The 17,426-nt window shown below is 36.6% G+C and overlaps 2 protein-coding genes across 2 annotated transcripts; one reads left to right on the forward strand and one right to left on the reverse strand.

The window, feature by feature from the left end:
- Positions 1–2,244: 2,244 nt before the first annotated feature.
- LOC135681163 (FK506-binding protein 2) lies at positions 2,245–4,973 on the forward strand. Its single transcript, XM_065195484.2, has 3 exons — positions 2,245–2,543; positions 3,701–3,983; positions 4,609–4,973. The coding sequence occupies exons 1-3, from the start codon at positions 2,329–2,331 to the stop codon at positions 4,756–4,758; spliced, it is 648 nt and encodes a 215-aa protein (XP_065051556.1). The 5' UTR covers positions 2,245–2,328; the 3' UTR covers positions 4,759–4,973.
- Positions 4,974–10,682: 5,709 nt separating this feature from the next.
- On the reverse strand, positions 10,683–15,790 carry LOC135681162 (uncharacterized). The gene is made up of 3 exons (XM_065195482.2): positions 15,495–15,790; positions 11,678–11,781; positions 10,683–11,154 (listed from the first exon to the last, which is right to left on the reverse strand). Exons 1-3 carry the CDS (start codon positions 15,738–15,740, stop codon positions 10,740–10,742), a joined length of 765 nt encoding a protein of 254 aa, XP_065051554.2. The 5' UTR covers positions 15,741–15,790; the 3' UTR covers positions 10,683–10,739.
- Between the last annotated feature and the right edge of the window lie 1,636 nt (positions 15,791–17,426).

Genomic DNA, 17,426 nt, shown 5'->3' on the forward strand with positions numbered 1-17,426 from the left:
TCATCCCTGGCTGCATTAGCTGTATTGGAAGGTCAGGGACGAATGTCATTCTCATTTCATGCGTACACCTTTTTTATAAGAATATAGTCTATAAGAACATTAAGACAATCGATAGCTTAAATTTGATTATAATTAAAAAATAATGCAAGGCTCAAGCTTCATTAAGAATTGAATTTTTAGTTTGGCAATGTCTTGAGTTTGATATAGACGTATCTGGCCATGAGTTACTAACACTATAATAGTCGCTATTACACAACCCAGTTACATCTTGTGTCGCTTAAAAATAATTTAAGAATAATGTTAGGCTCAAAGTATAAATTTTGAGAGCCTTGAGGCTGGGGGGAGGGGAGGAGGGGGCGCTGTACTTTCTCACAAAAGAAAATTCAAATAATTGCAGGCAATCACTTGTTCTTTTCCTTAAAAACTAATTATGTTTATGAAATCGAAGCAAAGATCACGATTCTATCAAATTTTTATACTACAGTTAGAATCACGAGTTTGAAAAAGAAAGCTCGTGGGTAAATTCTGGCATACGTAAAATAGGAAATCTAGGGATGTACCGCAAATCCCTACCAATTCTAATTTTAGCCCCCTCCCTCGTGGTATATCGCATAATTAAAAAGAGAAATTTAGATGAACGAAGTGATTTCACGATGTTTTTGTTGGAGCAGAAACTGTCTTTTCGCTTAACAAAGTTGGAACAAGGGGGAGAGCTTTAAGAATGAGTAATTGGCATGCTCCCTTGAGTTAGCTACATCCAAAAAGGCCTCAACAATATATATTCCACAAGGGGAATTATTCAAAAATCAACGGTTTTGAAACTTGTAGGAACGGAAACCATCAAAATTGCTATTAGCTAATTCTCAGAAACAACATTGATTCATATATTAGTGTCCATTTGCTTTTCCGGAATTTGTAAAACGAGTCATTTAGCTTTGAAAGGAGTAGCCTGGGTACCAGAGTGAAAGAGTCAGAAGAATTCTAATGTTGGAAAGGAAGAGCGGAGCGGAGAAGCGGAGGAGCATTGTTGTCCTGTTATTCAACAAAGTGCTCTTCCGTATCTCTGCTCTGTTTATTTATTTCTGCTTTTGAATTTATGCTACACTGGTAAATAGGGTAATCGCACATGTATTTCGATGAAATTCACAGTAGAAAGATTACTCTCACAAAAAATCAAGTTTTTATAACGAGGAAGGTTTGTAATCATAAACTGGAGTTTCTTTGTGTTCATCATAAACTGGAGTTCATAAACTTAGCATTGTTATTTTGTACAAAAATCAGTATCTTTGATATAATGCAGCTTGCACTTCAATTTTAAAAGTATTATTACAAAATAGAGCCTCTCTAAGGGATACTTATGAATTTCTAAAAAAATTGTCTTTTTTGTTGAAATATCTATGTGCTAAATGTTTGCTCTGAGGCTACTTCTGCAACTTGGTGAGCAGTGAATTCCGCACCATTATCTTTTCAAAGAATTCCGAATCCCCAAGCAAATAAATACCAAATCTGAAATTAAAAACACTGTATATCGTACATAAAAAAGCATATCTTATTTGCATTAAGTGAAGAAACACCATGTGTGATCCAAAAAATGCGAAGTACGCCAGAGCTTACAGCCTTCAAAGCGATTGCTTGGCTTAAAAGATGCTTTGTTTACTACTTGAAAGACATCAAAATTCAGAAAAATTGCTTTAAAACGTCAGGAAAACACTTTTCACATGGGAGTATGTATTTGTACTCAAATTTCGCCAAATGTTGCTATTTATTTCAGCCAAGTGGTCCTATTTTAGAGAAACTCACAGCTTGATTTAAAATAAGACCTTCTATCTAACTAGATATGTTAAATAGCCAGATTAAACGAACTGTTTAGGCCTGTTTTCTGCTACTGCGCAGCAGCGCTTAGATGCCCAGTACAATGCAACAGGTGTCTTAAACTGATACACTACGCTAGACGACTGTAGACAGACAACTTGTTTCCTAGCAACTATGTTCTGCGCGCGTGGAATGTCGAGGCCTAGCAGAAGCAAACCCATTCCATTCACAAAGTGTAGCGTGCACGTGTTACACACTATGCGCACAAACGTTGCCAGGCACTAAGGTATGAAAGTTTCCTGAAGGAGAATATGGACTAGATTGGTGTTTTTTTTATTGTCACTGGCTTGATTAAAGGCTAAATTCTCTTCACAAGCTCAAACGTGGCATATTCCGCGTGTACAGAGCTATTAGTATTAAAATCGTGGAAGCGCCTTAGTCTGTCCCTTTCGTTCAACGGACCACAGTCTCAACCTACAACAAGTAAAACCTTTAGTCTACACAACATCTTCCACAATGTATATAGTAGCTACCACGTTGGCACTAGTTTTCATCACAAGCACACTTGCAGTGGATTACGTCTTGCATCCAGATAAAGACAAGGATTTTGACGGAATCGCTGTTACAACGCTGAAGAAAGCGCATAATTGTGACAGAAGGACGAAGAAAGGGGACAGGCTCAAGGTTCACTTCAATGCTACAATGCCTGATGGAAAACTTATCGAATCCACGTAAGTCATTTCAACGTTGTTTATAAAATTGCAGGGTATATGAGTAATTTTTTTGCAAATCTAATGCCTGATTGTGGGAAAGAAACTACGTGGATCGTGGTTATTTTCAATCTACGTGGCAAATCAGAAAGATATTCAAAACTGCAAATACTTGTTCCTTTTTTGGCTTGAAGGCATTAAGTGCTTTTAGAGGCAATTTTCAATAAAAGCTGTTTTAAAGGAAAAAGTTGTGAAATTTGTTTTGAAAACGTTCGTCAAATTGGTAACGTAAAATTGAAAACGTAAAAATTGGTAAAATTGATCGAAATGAATAGATCTTTGCAGTACTGCAAAACAGACCACCCCTTGGTAAAAAGCGCATGCATATGTGCCCACATTGTACATCCTTGGTTTTCTTGGGACTTTATTTGCTACATCTATAAAGATAATTTCATTATGGCTTATATATGAATTGTCTTAGATGCAAACGTCTGACGTCACTCTAGACCCAGGCCGAAGATGTGTAACTCACGGGCTCGCGAGACTAAGAGGATCCTCTTTTTGCTGAGATGATAAGCTACGTTCAGAATCAGGCAATTGTCATAGGCACAAATCTAGCTAATTGCAGCAAGGAGCCGAAGTCACTATAATGTTGTCTGAAGTCTTCTTTAAGAAAGGGGCCAATGATTTTGCGAATGGTTGATACCATGGAGATCTGCAAAAAGTGATATAATAGTGTTTAAAAGCGAATTCAATGACTGAATGAAAAATGCATAGAACAGACGAATTTTGTCCACGTACAATAAGTTGACACCTTACAGCAATCTGTATCCTAGCAACGAACACGTGCAAGAGCAAACCTTTTGTCTAAAGTAACTATCAACTTATCTAACCTGCAACACATGGGGCATCGAATCTTTATATCCATAATATCGATATCCACGATTTCAAACTATACACAGCCATGTTAAACTACTTGTTTCTGCATATACCTATTTTATTTAGTCAAAACAAATTCTGGTCAGAATTTTGCAGTATCTGGGGTGATGATTCTTTGTGTGATATTTGATTGTATCTAGGGGTAGTGGTTCATTAAAATCTAAGCCGTTTGCCCTGCCTAGCAAATAAATATCTATTTTTCGCCACAACTGACCTGGAATAAAATTTATTTATCGTAGATGGCTGAGGAAGAATGCGTTTGAATTTGTGATTGGAGAGGCAATGGTCATTAATGGTTTTGAATATGGCCTGGCCGATATGTGCATTGGAGAGATTCGTCATCTGATGATACCACCCAAGTATGCCTATGGAGAATGGCAGCTTGGTTCCACAGTGCCAGCCCGAGTTACCTTCCATTTCACAGTAGAGCTTATTGATTTCAGCTCCGATGCTCTCAAACGAAAGACCAACCTGTTCAAAACCATTGATGTTAACGATGATGGACTTCTATCGCCCGACGAGGTAATGTTACCTGGTTTAACAGTTCACCACTGAATCTCTAGTAATTTTATTCACAAATCTATATGTGTCTCCCATTCAAGATAAGTAGTTTTACTCAGTACTCGCTTTTGAAGATACCAGGGACGCCGGAAGGGCTTTGGGGCAAGGGGGCGGCTGTCAAGATAAATGCCACAACAATAGCAAAATAGAAAAACTCCTAAATTTTTCGAGTGTAATGAGGTGGGAATGCCTTCGTGTGCCCCATGTTCCGGCGTCCCTGGAAGATACACTAAAGTTATTAAAGTATTTATTTCATTTATACTAGCAGCTTCACCTTACTTGATCAAACTATATTGGCAAGGCGAGTAGGCTTCATGGAAGTCTGACATTTTTTCAATTTTTGTCAATACCACATCAGTACATGTGACTGCGTTGGGCCAGCTGTGGCACGTAGGTTGCAGAAAGCTTCTAGTAATACGAGGTACAATGCTAATGAAGATTGCGTTTTTTAGTGCTCTGCTGATATATCAGTAATACAAAGCTTTGTCGATGCAAGATGTTTCAAATTCACGTGCGAAGCAATATTTCCATTAATGGAAACCCTATTTATCACAACCTCCCATTCACGCATACCTCTTTTTCATAGGTTAAAAGATACTTGGGTAACGAACAACTCGAAGGCAACCCCAATAAAATGACGTCATTGTTGAGAGATATTTTCAAACAGGATGACCTCGATAGTGATGGATACATCAACCACAAAGAATTCGGTGGATACAAACATGACGAATTATAAACGAAAAAGATTGCGGCCTAACGAATCAACTACGCAAGCATTAGAATTTTTCAAAACTTTCATTTCCACCCTTACAGGGATAAATTCTATTCAGTTTCAATAAATAACAAATCTTTGACCCTTGAAGGAATTTTTTTCATGCAAAAGATATTTCTTTCGTTATGTTTATTGTCAAATCGTTAACTTCATTTATTACAAGACATTTTTACATGAAAGATTGCAAAATTTTTTATTATTTTCTTAACGGAGTGATAGTGGAGACCAATCTTTAAAAGTGGAGAAAAAAACAATCGTTCCAATTATAGACCGATTTCTGTGCTCCCATTTCTGGCAAGACTCTTTGAGAAATTGATTTACAACCAACTATATGATTATCTAGACAAAAATAAACTTCTGTATTCTGGCCAATCAGGTTTTAGAGCTCTGCATTTCACTGTAACTTGCTTTCTTTCTGGCACTAATGAATGGCACATCAATATTGAGCGTGGAAAATTTACAGGAAATATTTTCATTGATTTGAAAAAGGCTTTTGATACTGTTGATCATGCCATACTTATTCAAAAGCTATCTAAGTACGGAATTCAGGGTCTTGAGCTTCAATGGTTCAAATCATATCTTAGCAGTAGGCAGCCATTCACTAAGGTTAATGGAGTGGAATCTGACATCGGAAGCATCAGCTGTGGTGTTCCACAAGGTTCTTGTTTAGGTCCACTACTCTTCCTAATCTATATAAATGATCTGCCATTCGCCTTGAAAAACTGCAAAGTTACGATGTACGCCGACGATACTAGCATATCCTATTCCTCTAAGAGCATTGAGGATCTAACTGTAACGCTCAACAACGAATTGAAATATTTGAAAGAATGGCTTCAGGGCAATAAATTGTCTTTGAATTTAATCAAGACTCAGGCAATGGTAATCGGATCTAGACCAAATCTGAAAAAGATTGGTGAAAACACTGTGGGTTCACCTGCATTCGTTATCGATGATTCCCCTGTAGAACTCGTCGACATAATTAAGTATTTTGGTGTCCAAGTTGACCAATACCTCGTGTGGGACGAGCAAATTAAATCTGTTCAAGCCAAAGTCTCCCACTCGTTAGGTTTTTTAAAATATGCAAAGAAATTTTTGCCAAAAAATGTACTTTGCAAATTATATAGAGGTATTGTAGAGCCACATTTTCGGTACTGCTGTTCTGTGTGGGGGAGCTGTGCAGAGTTCCGACTGGTTAAGCTTCAAAAATTGCAGAATCGAGCCGCTAGAATTATTACAAATAGCAGCTACGATGCTCCTGCTGAAGCTTTGATTACAGAGTTAAAATGGCCAACTGTGAGGGATATGATCAGAAGTGAGACTGCAACAACTGTATATAAATCTGTTAATAGTCTCGCGCATGATTATCTCTCGCATTTATTTGTTAGAAATTCTGATCGCAATATTATCAACCTTAGAAATGCCGAAACTGACTTGCTAGTGCCATTCATGAAAACTAGTAAGGGACAGAAAGCGTTCGCATTTCGTGGAGCAAAAATCTGGAATGATCTCAGCCGCGAGGCCAAGCAAGCTCCCTCTTTATCTTCTTTTAAGAACAAGATAAAGGGTTTGTTGTAAATTTATTGTAAATAGTTGTAGATAAATTATTTATGATTGTAATTAGTTTCCTTTTCCCGTTATTAATTTTAGTAGATTTTTTAATTTGTAAAGTTTTTGGCACGGCCCTCTGAAAATCAGTCATGACTGACGGGGCTACCGTGCATAAATAATTTTAAAATGAAAAAAAAATAGTGCATCCAGATCAGTAAAATGTAATCGTGGAACACGGTTCCCTGGCGAATACGAAAAGATTTGCCATTATTGTCAATAAAAAGATAAGCAAATCAGTGCTAGGATATAACATGGTTAATGACAGAATAATTGCATTAAGACTTCAAGGACATCCTTTCAACACCAGCATAATACAAATATATGCACCAACCACAGATGCCGATGATGATGCAATAGAACAGATTTACACAGAGCTACAGGAAGTACTAGATAATATACCAAAGAAAGATATGTTGTTTTTAATTGGAGACTGGAATGCAAAAGTGGGAAATAATGAAGAAAAAGGAGTCACTGGAAGATTTGGACTAGGGGAGCAAAATGCTGCAGGAGAATGATTAATAGAATTCTGCATTGAAAACGAATTGTTCATAGCCAACACTATGTTTTTCCAACACAAACGCAGACTATATACATGGACATCACCAGATGGTAAAAATAGGAATCAGATTGACTATGTCTTGGGCAGGAAGAGATGGAAAAGTGCGATACAGGCAGTCAAAACTCTTCCTGGAGCTGACTGTGGAACAGGTCATGAGCTGCTTCACGCCACTATCAAAGTAAAGCTAAAAAAGAGAAGACAGCAACATGCGCAAGCTAGATATGATTTAACAAAGATACCGCCAAACTTTACAATCGAGCTATCGAATCGTTTCTCATGTCTAGAATCACAGGACACTAGTGTTGAGCAATTATGGCAGACAACAAAAGATATCATCGTTGACACTGCGGGAAAAAACATTCCTAAGAAAGAGAGAAAAAGAAAATCACATTGGTTATCACAGAAAGCTATAGAGATTGCTGAAGAACGACGAAACGCTAAAAAACAAAAAGATTTATCCACATTTAATAACTTGAACAGAGTATTTCAAAATCAGGCAAGGAAAGATAAAGAAATATACTTGAATGATATTTGTAGGAATATGGAAGAAAATCAAGCAAAAGGAAAATCAAGAAATGTATTCCGCGCTATCAAACAGATCACAGGAAAGTTTACACCTCGCATGGCAACAGTGAAAGACCAAAATGGTAAAGTACTCACAGAGGGGAAAGAGATACAGGAGAGATGGAAACAATACACACAACGCTTGTACAGCAGGGATGCAGACATACACAATGATTTCACAGGAGAAGAATTTACAGAAGAACCGGAACCAACTCTAGCAGAAATAGAACACGCCATTAAAGAACTTGCGTGTAATAAAGCTCCAGGTATTGACAACATCCCCAATGAACTGGTAAAAAATACTGGCAAAGGAACACTCAACATCATATGCAAGCTGTGTCAGCTAATCTGGAAAACCACTGAATGGCCAGTAGATTGGAAAAGATCTGTCTTCTTGTCGCTGCCAAAGAAAGGCGATATTAGAGAATGTTCAAATAATCGGACAATATCCTTAATTGTTCACATGAGCAAAATACTTCTGAAAATAATCCAGAAAAGACTAACACCCTATATTGACAGAGAAATATCAATTGAGCAAGCTGGATTTACTAAAGGAAGGGGAACCAGAGACCAAATTGCAAACATCAGATGGATATTGGAAAAGGTACGCGAAGTAAAGAAAGAAATATATTTTTGTTTTATTGATTACAGCAAAGCATTTGACTGTGTGGACCATAACACTATGTGGTTTGTGATGAGAAAGATGGGAATTCCAGAACATCTAATAATCTTGATTAAGAATCTTTACCATAAACAAGAAGCGCATGTACGAACAATGTATGGGCCAACAGATTGGTTTGAAATCAGCAAAGGAGTGAGACAAGGCTGTATTCTATCTCCATACCTATTTAATTTATATGGTGAAATTATTATGAGAAACGCAGGACTATATGAAAACAACATCGGAATAAAAGTAAATGGTAGACTCATTAATAACTTAAGGTATGCAGATGACACGACCCTGATTGCCGAAACCAAAGAAGATCTGGAAGAACTTATCAGAAATGTTAAGAAAGCAAGCAAGGAAAAAGGGCTACTACTAAATTTAAAAAAAAACAAAAGTAATGACGACGGCAGAAATAACCAACTTTGATGTAGATGGAGAATCCATCGAGGTAGTACAGGAATTCAATGTTCTTGGCTGTACATTAACCAGAACCTCTGATCACACAAAAGAAATTAGAAGGAGGCTAATGCTGGGTAGGAAGGCTATGACCAATTTGACAACGATAATGAAAGACAAAAACATCACACTAAATACCAAGATAAGAATAATCGAAGCATTAGTATTTCCTGTTGTTACATATGGAAGTGAGACATGGGTAATAAGAAAAGCAGAAATGAAAAAGATTGAAGCCTTTGAACTTTGGGTATGGAGAAGACTCCTAAGGGTGCCGTGGACATCTAGAAGAACGAATGAATGGGTACTAGGCCAAATAAAAACAGAAAGATCATTATTCAACACCATCAGAAAGAGGCAATTAACCTATTATGGCCACATAAATAGAGCAGACAACAGTTTAGAAAAACTGATAATGCAAGGAAAAATTGAAGGGAAAAGAGGAAGAGGAAGACCTGCAACAAAGTGGTTTGACAACATTAAGGCGATGACAACAAGAAATGTTTATCAGCTCAACAAAGACACTAAAAATAGAGCTGAATGGAGACGTCAGGTTCATAACATCACCAGGGGTCGAACGAACTGAAGGACAACTACAACAACAACTTTAACAAAATAAGACCAAATATTTTTATTCTGAATGTATTGCTAATGATTTACCAAGCCTTAAAGAAGTTGAAATAATAAAACTCTTACAACAGTTGCAACAAAATAACTGATGCTAGGAAAATGGAATGTTGTACAAGTATAAAATGGAGGGTAGTAGATAAAGACGAGAATTGTGGCCTCTAGGATGGGAGAAGCGATTGTGCTATGATAATTCTAAGATTTTGTTGATTTCTCTGGCTGCCAACTTTTTGTGTGTTCAACTTTCCAGAATTTTCGGCATATCATATAAGCATACAAGCTCTCATTGAAAAAAATCTTTTAGAAAATTCAAATACATTTTCCCAACGAACATTGTTTGCTACATAAATTATTCAAACGAGTGATTGTCGAGTGCATGTTAAAGAAACATGTTTTTCATGAACTTCGCTCACTTCTTACATGCAATACAACTAGTTGTCAGTGGTTGAGCTAAAATATCACAGTGTGATTTCAAGGAATTGCATGTGAAATACCAAAATATCTCCAGTGACAAAACCTTCCTGTACAACATCTTAACGACACGTCACAACATCTTGAACAAAATCATTTCCCGGTATTGCACAGGGAGAAAACCTAAAAAGTAGTAAATATTATCCCCACTTATTATTGAGAATGCTGTTAATGAACTGGATATAATGAAAAACATTGCCACGGCAAATCAATTCTTAGTATAACAACAAACCTCCAGTATAGCAACATCATTTCAAGGCATTGCACAGGAAAGTGGCGGCTTGCATCGGTACTAGTGGTACCAGTCTAGTACCATTTTATTTTGAAAGCTCGAAATATTTTTGCATTGTATGATTTTCCGTTTTTTATGATAATTGAACTATCATAAATGGCAAAAAAGGGCAGAGCAGGGGAATACACCATATCTTAATTCTGACCCTCCTTATCTTAATTCTCATTGATAGATTGGCATGCATAAGCCCTTTATGTACACACGGTACCAGATTTCATTCATCCAGTACTGTAGAAGTCTGTCTCATTGTCATTTGTGACTCAACGTGACGTAAAACGGTTTGTCTTTTGACAATCGAACAATGAAAAAATCGCTCGCAGTACTAGATTCCTTTTTTTAGTGATAAAATGCCGCAAGGCCCTGCAGCTGGAAAAACTACATGACGTCAAACAAATCGAGGCATGGTAAAAACTTCTGACCCGCCATTAAAAGACAATTTGGCCATATAATCTATAAAAACAAATATTTTCCAGGGACCAAGCCTCTGCACCACCCTTCCTCTGGCTGGTTCGCTCTGTTCAAAGATTTTTTGCTTTACTAGTACCATCTTTTTGTCATGTCAGCCGCCACTGGCACAGTGAAAAATTCAATATGTAATCAATCCTTAGTTTCAGCAACAAGTTGATGCTATGAAAACAAAACATATGTCCAGCTATAGCCGTCATTAAATCCATGAAAATAATTCTATAAAATGTCAGTTGATGTTATAATTCTTCGTGGTTGCTATCTTTATCCCAGAAATCATAGAGATCCTGCACAGCTGACCAGTCTACAACATCCCACCAATTATCAATGTAATTTGCTCTCTTGTTTTGATGTCTTAAGTAATACGCATGCTCCCATACATCGATAACAAGAATGGGATTCAAACCATAGCTCAGTGGTGATTGTTGATTGATAGTGGGCAGATATGTCAATGCATTGGTTTTAGGCTCACGGCACAACCAGACATAGCCAGAACCAAACAGACTCAGAGCAGATTTTGAAAACATCTCTTTGAAGGCAGTGAAATTACCGAATGATCTTACTATATGATTGAGAACTTTGCCAGTTGGAACACGATCCTCTTTCGAAGGATTGGGAGAAAGAAGCGAGAAGAATATTGCATGGTTGAGATACCTGAAAAACGAATGAAAATTATTTTCTAATGAGTAAGAAATAAAAAGTTTGCCTCTTGAGTTCCTTATGTACGATGCTTATGTACGAAATTAATTGGTGCATGAAAAATTCTAAGACACTTAAAAGCATTTCAATATTTCTGCAGAAGCACAACTTAAAGGCAGCTGATCCTAGAGTTTGTAGGATACATTACGTAACAACTATTATGATGATATGATACCAATCAATGGAGGTTGAAAGAATGAATAAGCATGGTAAAAGCATCTTAGGAGAGTGTAAGGGGATGATATGGGAAAATGAGGAGAGCTGATGGTGGACAGAACTGCTTAGAAATGCAGCAAAAAGGCAGGGGAGAGAAAAAGAGAAGCAAAACAGCTAAAAGATAATTTTTAGATTGTTTTTAGATGAAAAACATGAATTGGTATTGAAGAATGTTTTAAAAAATTGTGCAAAATTGTTGAAAGACATTGGACAATCAAATGCAACAAAAAATTTGCAAGAGCACAAAATTGCTAAACCTTACCCTCCGCCATTGTTTCTTAAAGCTGTTTTCCATTTCTCAGGTACATCCTCTATTGATTTCATGATCTCAAGTATTGACTTTTTGGATAATGAATTGCTTTCTTCCTAATAGAAATAAGACCTCGCTGTTAAATGAAAATGGAAATAATAAAGAATACAATAAAACTTTAATTGGTTTGTGATATTTCTTCTAACTTGTTGATGAGGTAAGATTTACCTTGATTTCACACAAGGTTGGTCTTCTTGTGTTTCTTGGGAGGAATTTCAAGATTTCGTTACCATAAAGCTTTTATAATGTTTTGATTGAGTAGATGCTGCAATCTTGGTCAGGGGTGTTTGGCAATATAATGCATTAGGGGTAACTTACAAAGAACATATAAAAACAATAGCAAAAAATAGAAAAGGGTTCTTTTTGGTATTCATAAGGGGAGCACAGCCTCCTGGGTACTCCTAGTTCTAAACCTCTGCTCTAGATTTCAAAAAACATCAACAAACTGAAGTATGAATAAAGTAATAAGTTCGTTTGTAGCTATGTTGAGAAATATTTAAGAATATGGTGGATTCCTAATACAACAAACTCTCAAAGAAAGTAGGTTACTATGAAGAAGCGGGTATGGTGGATAGGCAGCTTATGAAAATCTATGATTTCTGCCAACAAAGAGCATGTCACAAGTACAACTTTTGAATGTTCAAAACACTATCCAGTTCTATGGTGTTGATTATGGAGTATAGATAAGCAGTCAGTCTGTTATGAGAAGAGCAATCTGTCATTAGAAGATTACTAAAAGTACCCTCCCTCATCAGTCAATAGTTGATTTGTTCTTCAGGGTGAATTTTGGGTGGCTTTCTGATTGTTGATTCTTCATGTCTATTTCATTTAGCAGTGTACAAAGATGTCGCTACCCAGTAGGTATATCTCAATAAAATCTCAATAGGAGATTTTAGGTAAAATCTGCTCAGTGAGTGGAAGAAATTGTTTTAGGTAGTTCATAGACCTTCATGTCTTATAATCAATAAAGGATCAAGCAAACGTAATATCTCTGTTGGTTAAATACGATATTTCTTTGATACAAATGAAGGTAAACAAACTAAGCATTAATGATTTCAAGATTTTTTGTTGGCACTAAATCCAAAAAACCAGAACCTCCTTAAATAAAATTGTGTATTGTGTCCATTTTTCCAAATGTCTTTTGGTAGAAGCATCAAATGCAATTCACAATGACCTCAAGATTTTTTTACATTCAAAAGAAATGCCACGATGGAAAGAGAGATCTAAATTGACAACTAGTGTTGCTTGCTACCTGGCTTTAGAAGTAATGCTTGTTATCTTGCTTATTAGAGTACATTTTCTAGAGAACTGGAAGTATCAAAATTCGAAAATTTTTTAGTCCTTCAGAGGCAACCTTGATAAAAACAATATTCTTTGCCTGTCCCGATATACAGATTTGACAAATCTATTAGGAAAGTCTGTTATTATCATATAAATGGAAGTTGCAAATTATATGCCACAGAGTTAGATTGACAAAACATATTGCAGAGGTTAATGTCAGCAACTAAAGAATTCCAGGTAATTATTTTTTAATCAAGTAAATCTGTAGTCCACACACCCCCCAACAAGGCTTGTCTTGTGATGGCCTTGGTAGTTTACCCAGCAAAACAGCAGTGGTCATGCCAAATCTTATTTGGGGATAAGATCAAATTTTTCAATGAAGTAAATTACACAAAACTGAATGGATAGCTGTTTGGTCAACATTTACACAAGAGAGTCTTTTACAAGCAATTTTTCCAACTGTTTCAAATATGGGTCGGGACAATGGGCATAATCTTAACATGGTTTTATAACACTCATAGTTATGGACATGACCAAACTGGAAACCTGATTTGTACATGGTCATGTTTTGGTCTTCAGAGGACTCCTTCTCAGGGGTGCCCTTTTACAAAGTTAAGATGCTGTGCATTTGTGTTCAAGATTCTCTGTTGTGTTCTAATGAAAATGAACATATCTAAAAATGCTATTTTTGAAAATGGATTGTCATGCCCAAGTAACTTCATGAAACAACCACTACATCTAAATCGTGCTTGTTAAGTTGAAAATAATTCAAATGCAAAACCACAATTCCAAAACTTTCAGGTCGAGTTGGATGATGATGATAAACTTTAATCTGACCAAAGGAGGAGCCCGTATTTCTCCCATACCAGAGACTTGCCAGAAATTAAGAGGCTTTAATGCCAAAGCTTAAGAAACTTATGAATTATTACAAAAACATTATGTCAATAAAACAAACTTGTTTACTTGTTGAAAGTGATTTGGGATTGGCTTTTCCTAAATACTAGTATAACTCATCTACATACCTGCATTTTGCATTCTCTATAATGATATTTTGAAAAATGGTTTTATTCTGGTTTTAAAGTGGAATTAAGATACCAAAACCTTCAATGTGATAAAAGTAGTTCACGGAAACAGACTTAGCCTCACACCAGAATGTTGCATTCTAGGAAATGTCTTCACCAGTAATCACTTGCATAAAATAAAAGTATGTCCAGAAATTTGATACAAATGTTATGGTACTTTTTCTATAATACATACAATGGTACTTGGGCTTCAAAAATTTTCCAAATATCACTATGCATAGCAAGCTCCTAACATTTGATTCAGTCCAAAAGGCCTGGTCATCTTCCTACAGCATGTGCCAATGCATCAAGACAGGAGACAGGGTGGGAGAGGGGAGGATGTTGCCTTCTAAAATAATCTTATTGGAAATTTTTGATTTAGTCAGGTTAATAATAAATCAAATTTGTGCAGTCTTTTCAGTAGCCTAACCAACAAATAGAATGAACAGATTGCTTTGCTTAAACACAAAATTTTTCCAATTAATAAAAAAATATTTTAACTTATATATATTTAATCAAATATTTTAAAATGTGAAGCCTTGCTTAAATATGGGTTACATTGGGTTTGTTGATTTGACATGGAATGACCAATGAACTAGCTGCCCTGCTTCAATGGCCTTTAATCGAAATGGTGTGCCTGCTCATTCAGTTGAGTTGATATGATTTTACATCCCATAAGTACAATTTGAAAATGCAAAGAATTATCTATAAAGTAACAACCAATAAAAACAGAATATTGATGATACTATAAGAGTACAAAAGGCAAATAATATTGAAAATGAATTATGCAGATCTTTTTTAAGGAAGAGCTCTTTTAATAGGTTTAAACTAATCAAAGGAGAGAGAACAAGGACAGGACAGCTCATCTCTTGGTTATAAGGTGTCCAGCCAGTCCTCGTTATAAGGTCTTTACTGTGTCCTCGTGGAAATTTCACTATATTTAGGCGAATCAAAGAAAACTATATTGTAGTATGTAAAAAAGGGGGCATTGGGTGCCTTTGTTACAGATTCACCAGCAATAATGCAAATGAAGGAAATTACTATAGAATAGGCTTTAAACAGATAAATTTGAAATTCTGGAGGCTTGTTATGTTCTTCTATGTTCCTTGTTATGTTCTACTGAAGTGTCTTATGGCCCTTTTCTAACAGAAACCCAAACTATGACATGTTTGTGGAGCACAAAACAGATTCTAATATCAAGGATGTTTCTTTCTACAATTCAATTCAGAAGTGAGTCATACTGTATTCAATTCAATTCGTGACGTGGGCCCTGTAGTCATTGTAATAATGTGCCTTTTTTGATTAGCTACCCCCGCCCCCTCAAAATGCTTCCGGCGCCCCTGACACTAGCATGTAAAAACAAAACATAAAAAATAAAAGAACAACAAAAGAAAAGAAAAGGGAAGATAAAAATCTAAAGGTCTCACCGATGCTCTCCATTGCTCCAACGCATTGTTCATCTTTTTTGTGTAAGCAGCATGATGGCCCGAGTGGTGCACTTTCATAGTCTTGGCGTCAACAAATGGCTCAAGCGCATCATAACCATAGTTAAGCCGAGGAAGCGGATATTCATCTTTTATCTTTAAAGCATCCTCGTATGGGTGAAATGCTTTGCAACTTACAAATGCAAGTAGAAGAAGGAAGAACTTCCAAACCAAACTTTCATCAGCCATATTTTGTCTACATGTCCATTTACAGTCATAAAGCACTTGAAAACGAGGTCCAACTTTTTCTAGACCAGTTTTTGGTGTAGAGTACACATCTGGATGTTAATCGGGCAGGAGAGGAGGCTTTTTCGAGATATAGGGGGTTTTGTCCAAAAACTGGTATGCAGCCTGTGAATGAGCTGTAAATGACTACCCTACGAGGAATTTTTCCAAACCAACTTTTTCTGTATCAGTTTTTTGTGCAGAATTCCAAGCTGAATGTTGATCGGATGGAAGAGGACGCTTTTCCGAGATACGGGGGGTGGGAGGGTTTGTCAAAAAATTGGATAAAGCTGCTGAACGTCCTATAAATAGATCAAGCTTATTTCTCATGCATATTTAGCAAATAAATCATATCCAGTGGACATAGACTAGCACTGTTGTCAGAACTGGGGCTCTTGACTCAGGGAGAGGGATGAAATTAGGGTCATCTGCTTTTTGAAAAGGAATTATTGAATCAGTTTGGTCTGTGAGTAATCTATACAACATTCAAACCTGGAACTATAACAGATTTACATTAACTTCCCTTGTCAAGATAATAATTTCAAGATCATTAGCTATCATTTCTAACACTGAATTGTTCAGTTTCCGTATAATCTTCATCATCTAGACTTTCTTGACAACTAATTGATGGTCCTTTTTTATCTTTGGATATGGCTCTTCTATCCGGTCTCCAAAGGCTCGAAACATATAAGCAAAATATAAAATGAAAAGATAGATCAGATCAGCTTTATTTCTCTAATGCATTAGTTTGTTAGTTCTTCAGAGACAATTTTTTAACTGAAAATTTTCGAGCGTCGATGTTCTTCCTAAAGCATAAACTGACTGGAGTCATACAGATAGATCTGCAGTTTTCTTGTCTTTTGCAAATGTTCTTTGAAAAATCTTTTACCTCATTGCAGCAACATGACTGCATTTCTGTCTTTTGTCTCGAGCTCTAAGTGCACATCTTCGCCTCGAGATGCGAAAGTAGAGTCTGAAGTATTGATCGACAGCGAAAGTATAGACAGGAGAGAGAAAAGTGTGTTTGATGCAAGAAGGAAATGGACACAGGGCAAGCCTCCCCCTCCCTTTTTTCAAAACAATATAGCTATCTTTAAAATCTTTTGTTATGATAGCTAAAAATTCCCTTGAAAGAAAGTTTCCCTTGAAAGAAAGTTTAAATAACTGTTACAAGTAACAGAAGGTTTTAAGCTGACGGTTCAAGCGGGAAATTATAGAACATTTATCAAGGAATTGTGGTTAAGGTATGAATTGAAACAAACTAGGAGATTCAGAAAGTGAAGACTATTTTTCTTTTATAGAAAAGACAGGCCTTACAAATGCTTGCTTTTCGGAAACAAATGTTTATAGCCAACACCAGAAAAACTAGAGCCATATTTTTTTGGCTTTGAAAAACAGCCTAAGTCTGAAGGCCTAACATAGATAGTGTCCCTCTCTCGGGATCCCCAATGATTTCAACCCTTGAGGCGATGTGCCCCAAAAATGATGTTCAGGCATGACACGCCCTTCCATCAAGCAGGACACGCCCTTCCATCAAGCAGGACACGCCCTTCCATCAAGCATGACACGCCCTTCCATCAAGCATGACACGCCCTTCCATCAAGCATGACACGCCCTTTCGTCGGCTATCGACGCTTCATACCCCTCTAA

This window comes from Rhopilema esculentum, chromosome 12, assembly GCF_057945365.1.
Source record: "Rhopilema esculentum isolate cy_ngs chromosome 12, ASM5794536v1, whole genome shotgun sequence".
Lineage (NCBI taxonomy): Eukaryota > Metazoa > Cnidaria > Scyphozoa > Rhizostomeae > Rhizostomatidae > Rhopilema > Rhopilema esculentum.

Excerpts from the sequence above, each read along its gene's own strand:
- LOC135681162 (XM_065195482.2), bottom strand. The coding sequence starts at position 15,740 with ATGGCTGATGAAAGTTTGGTTTGGAAGTTCTTCCTTCTTCTACTTGCA. Across the intron at positions 11,782-15,494 it reads TGGAGCAATGGAGAGCATCG|GAAGAAAGCAATTCATTATC; the intron begins GTGAGACCTTTA and ends TATTTCTATTAG. Across the intron at positions 11,155-11,677 it reads TTAAGAAACAATGGCGGAGG|GTATCTCAACCATGCAATAT; the intron begins GTAAGGTTTAGC and ends TTCGTTTTTCAG.
- LOC135681163 (XM_065195484.2), top strand. The coding sequence starts at position 2,329 with ATGTATATAGTAGCTACCACGTTGGCACTAGTTTTCATCACAAGCACA. Across the intron at positions 2,544-3,700 it reads GGAAAACTTATCGAATCCAC|ATGGCTGAGGAAGAATGCGT; the intron begins GTAAGTCATTTC and ends TATTTATCGTAG. Across the intron at positions 3,984-4,608 it reads GACTTCTATCGCCCGACGAG|GTTAAAAGATACTTGGGTAA; the intron begins GTAATGTTACCT and ends TCTTTTTCATAG.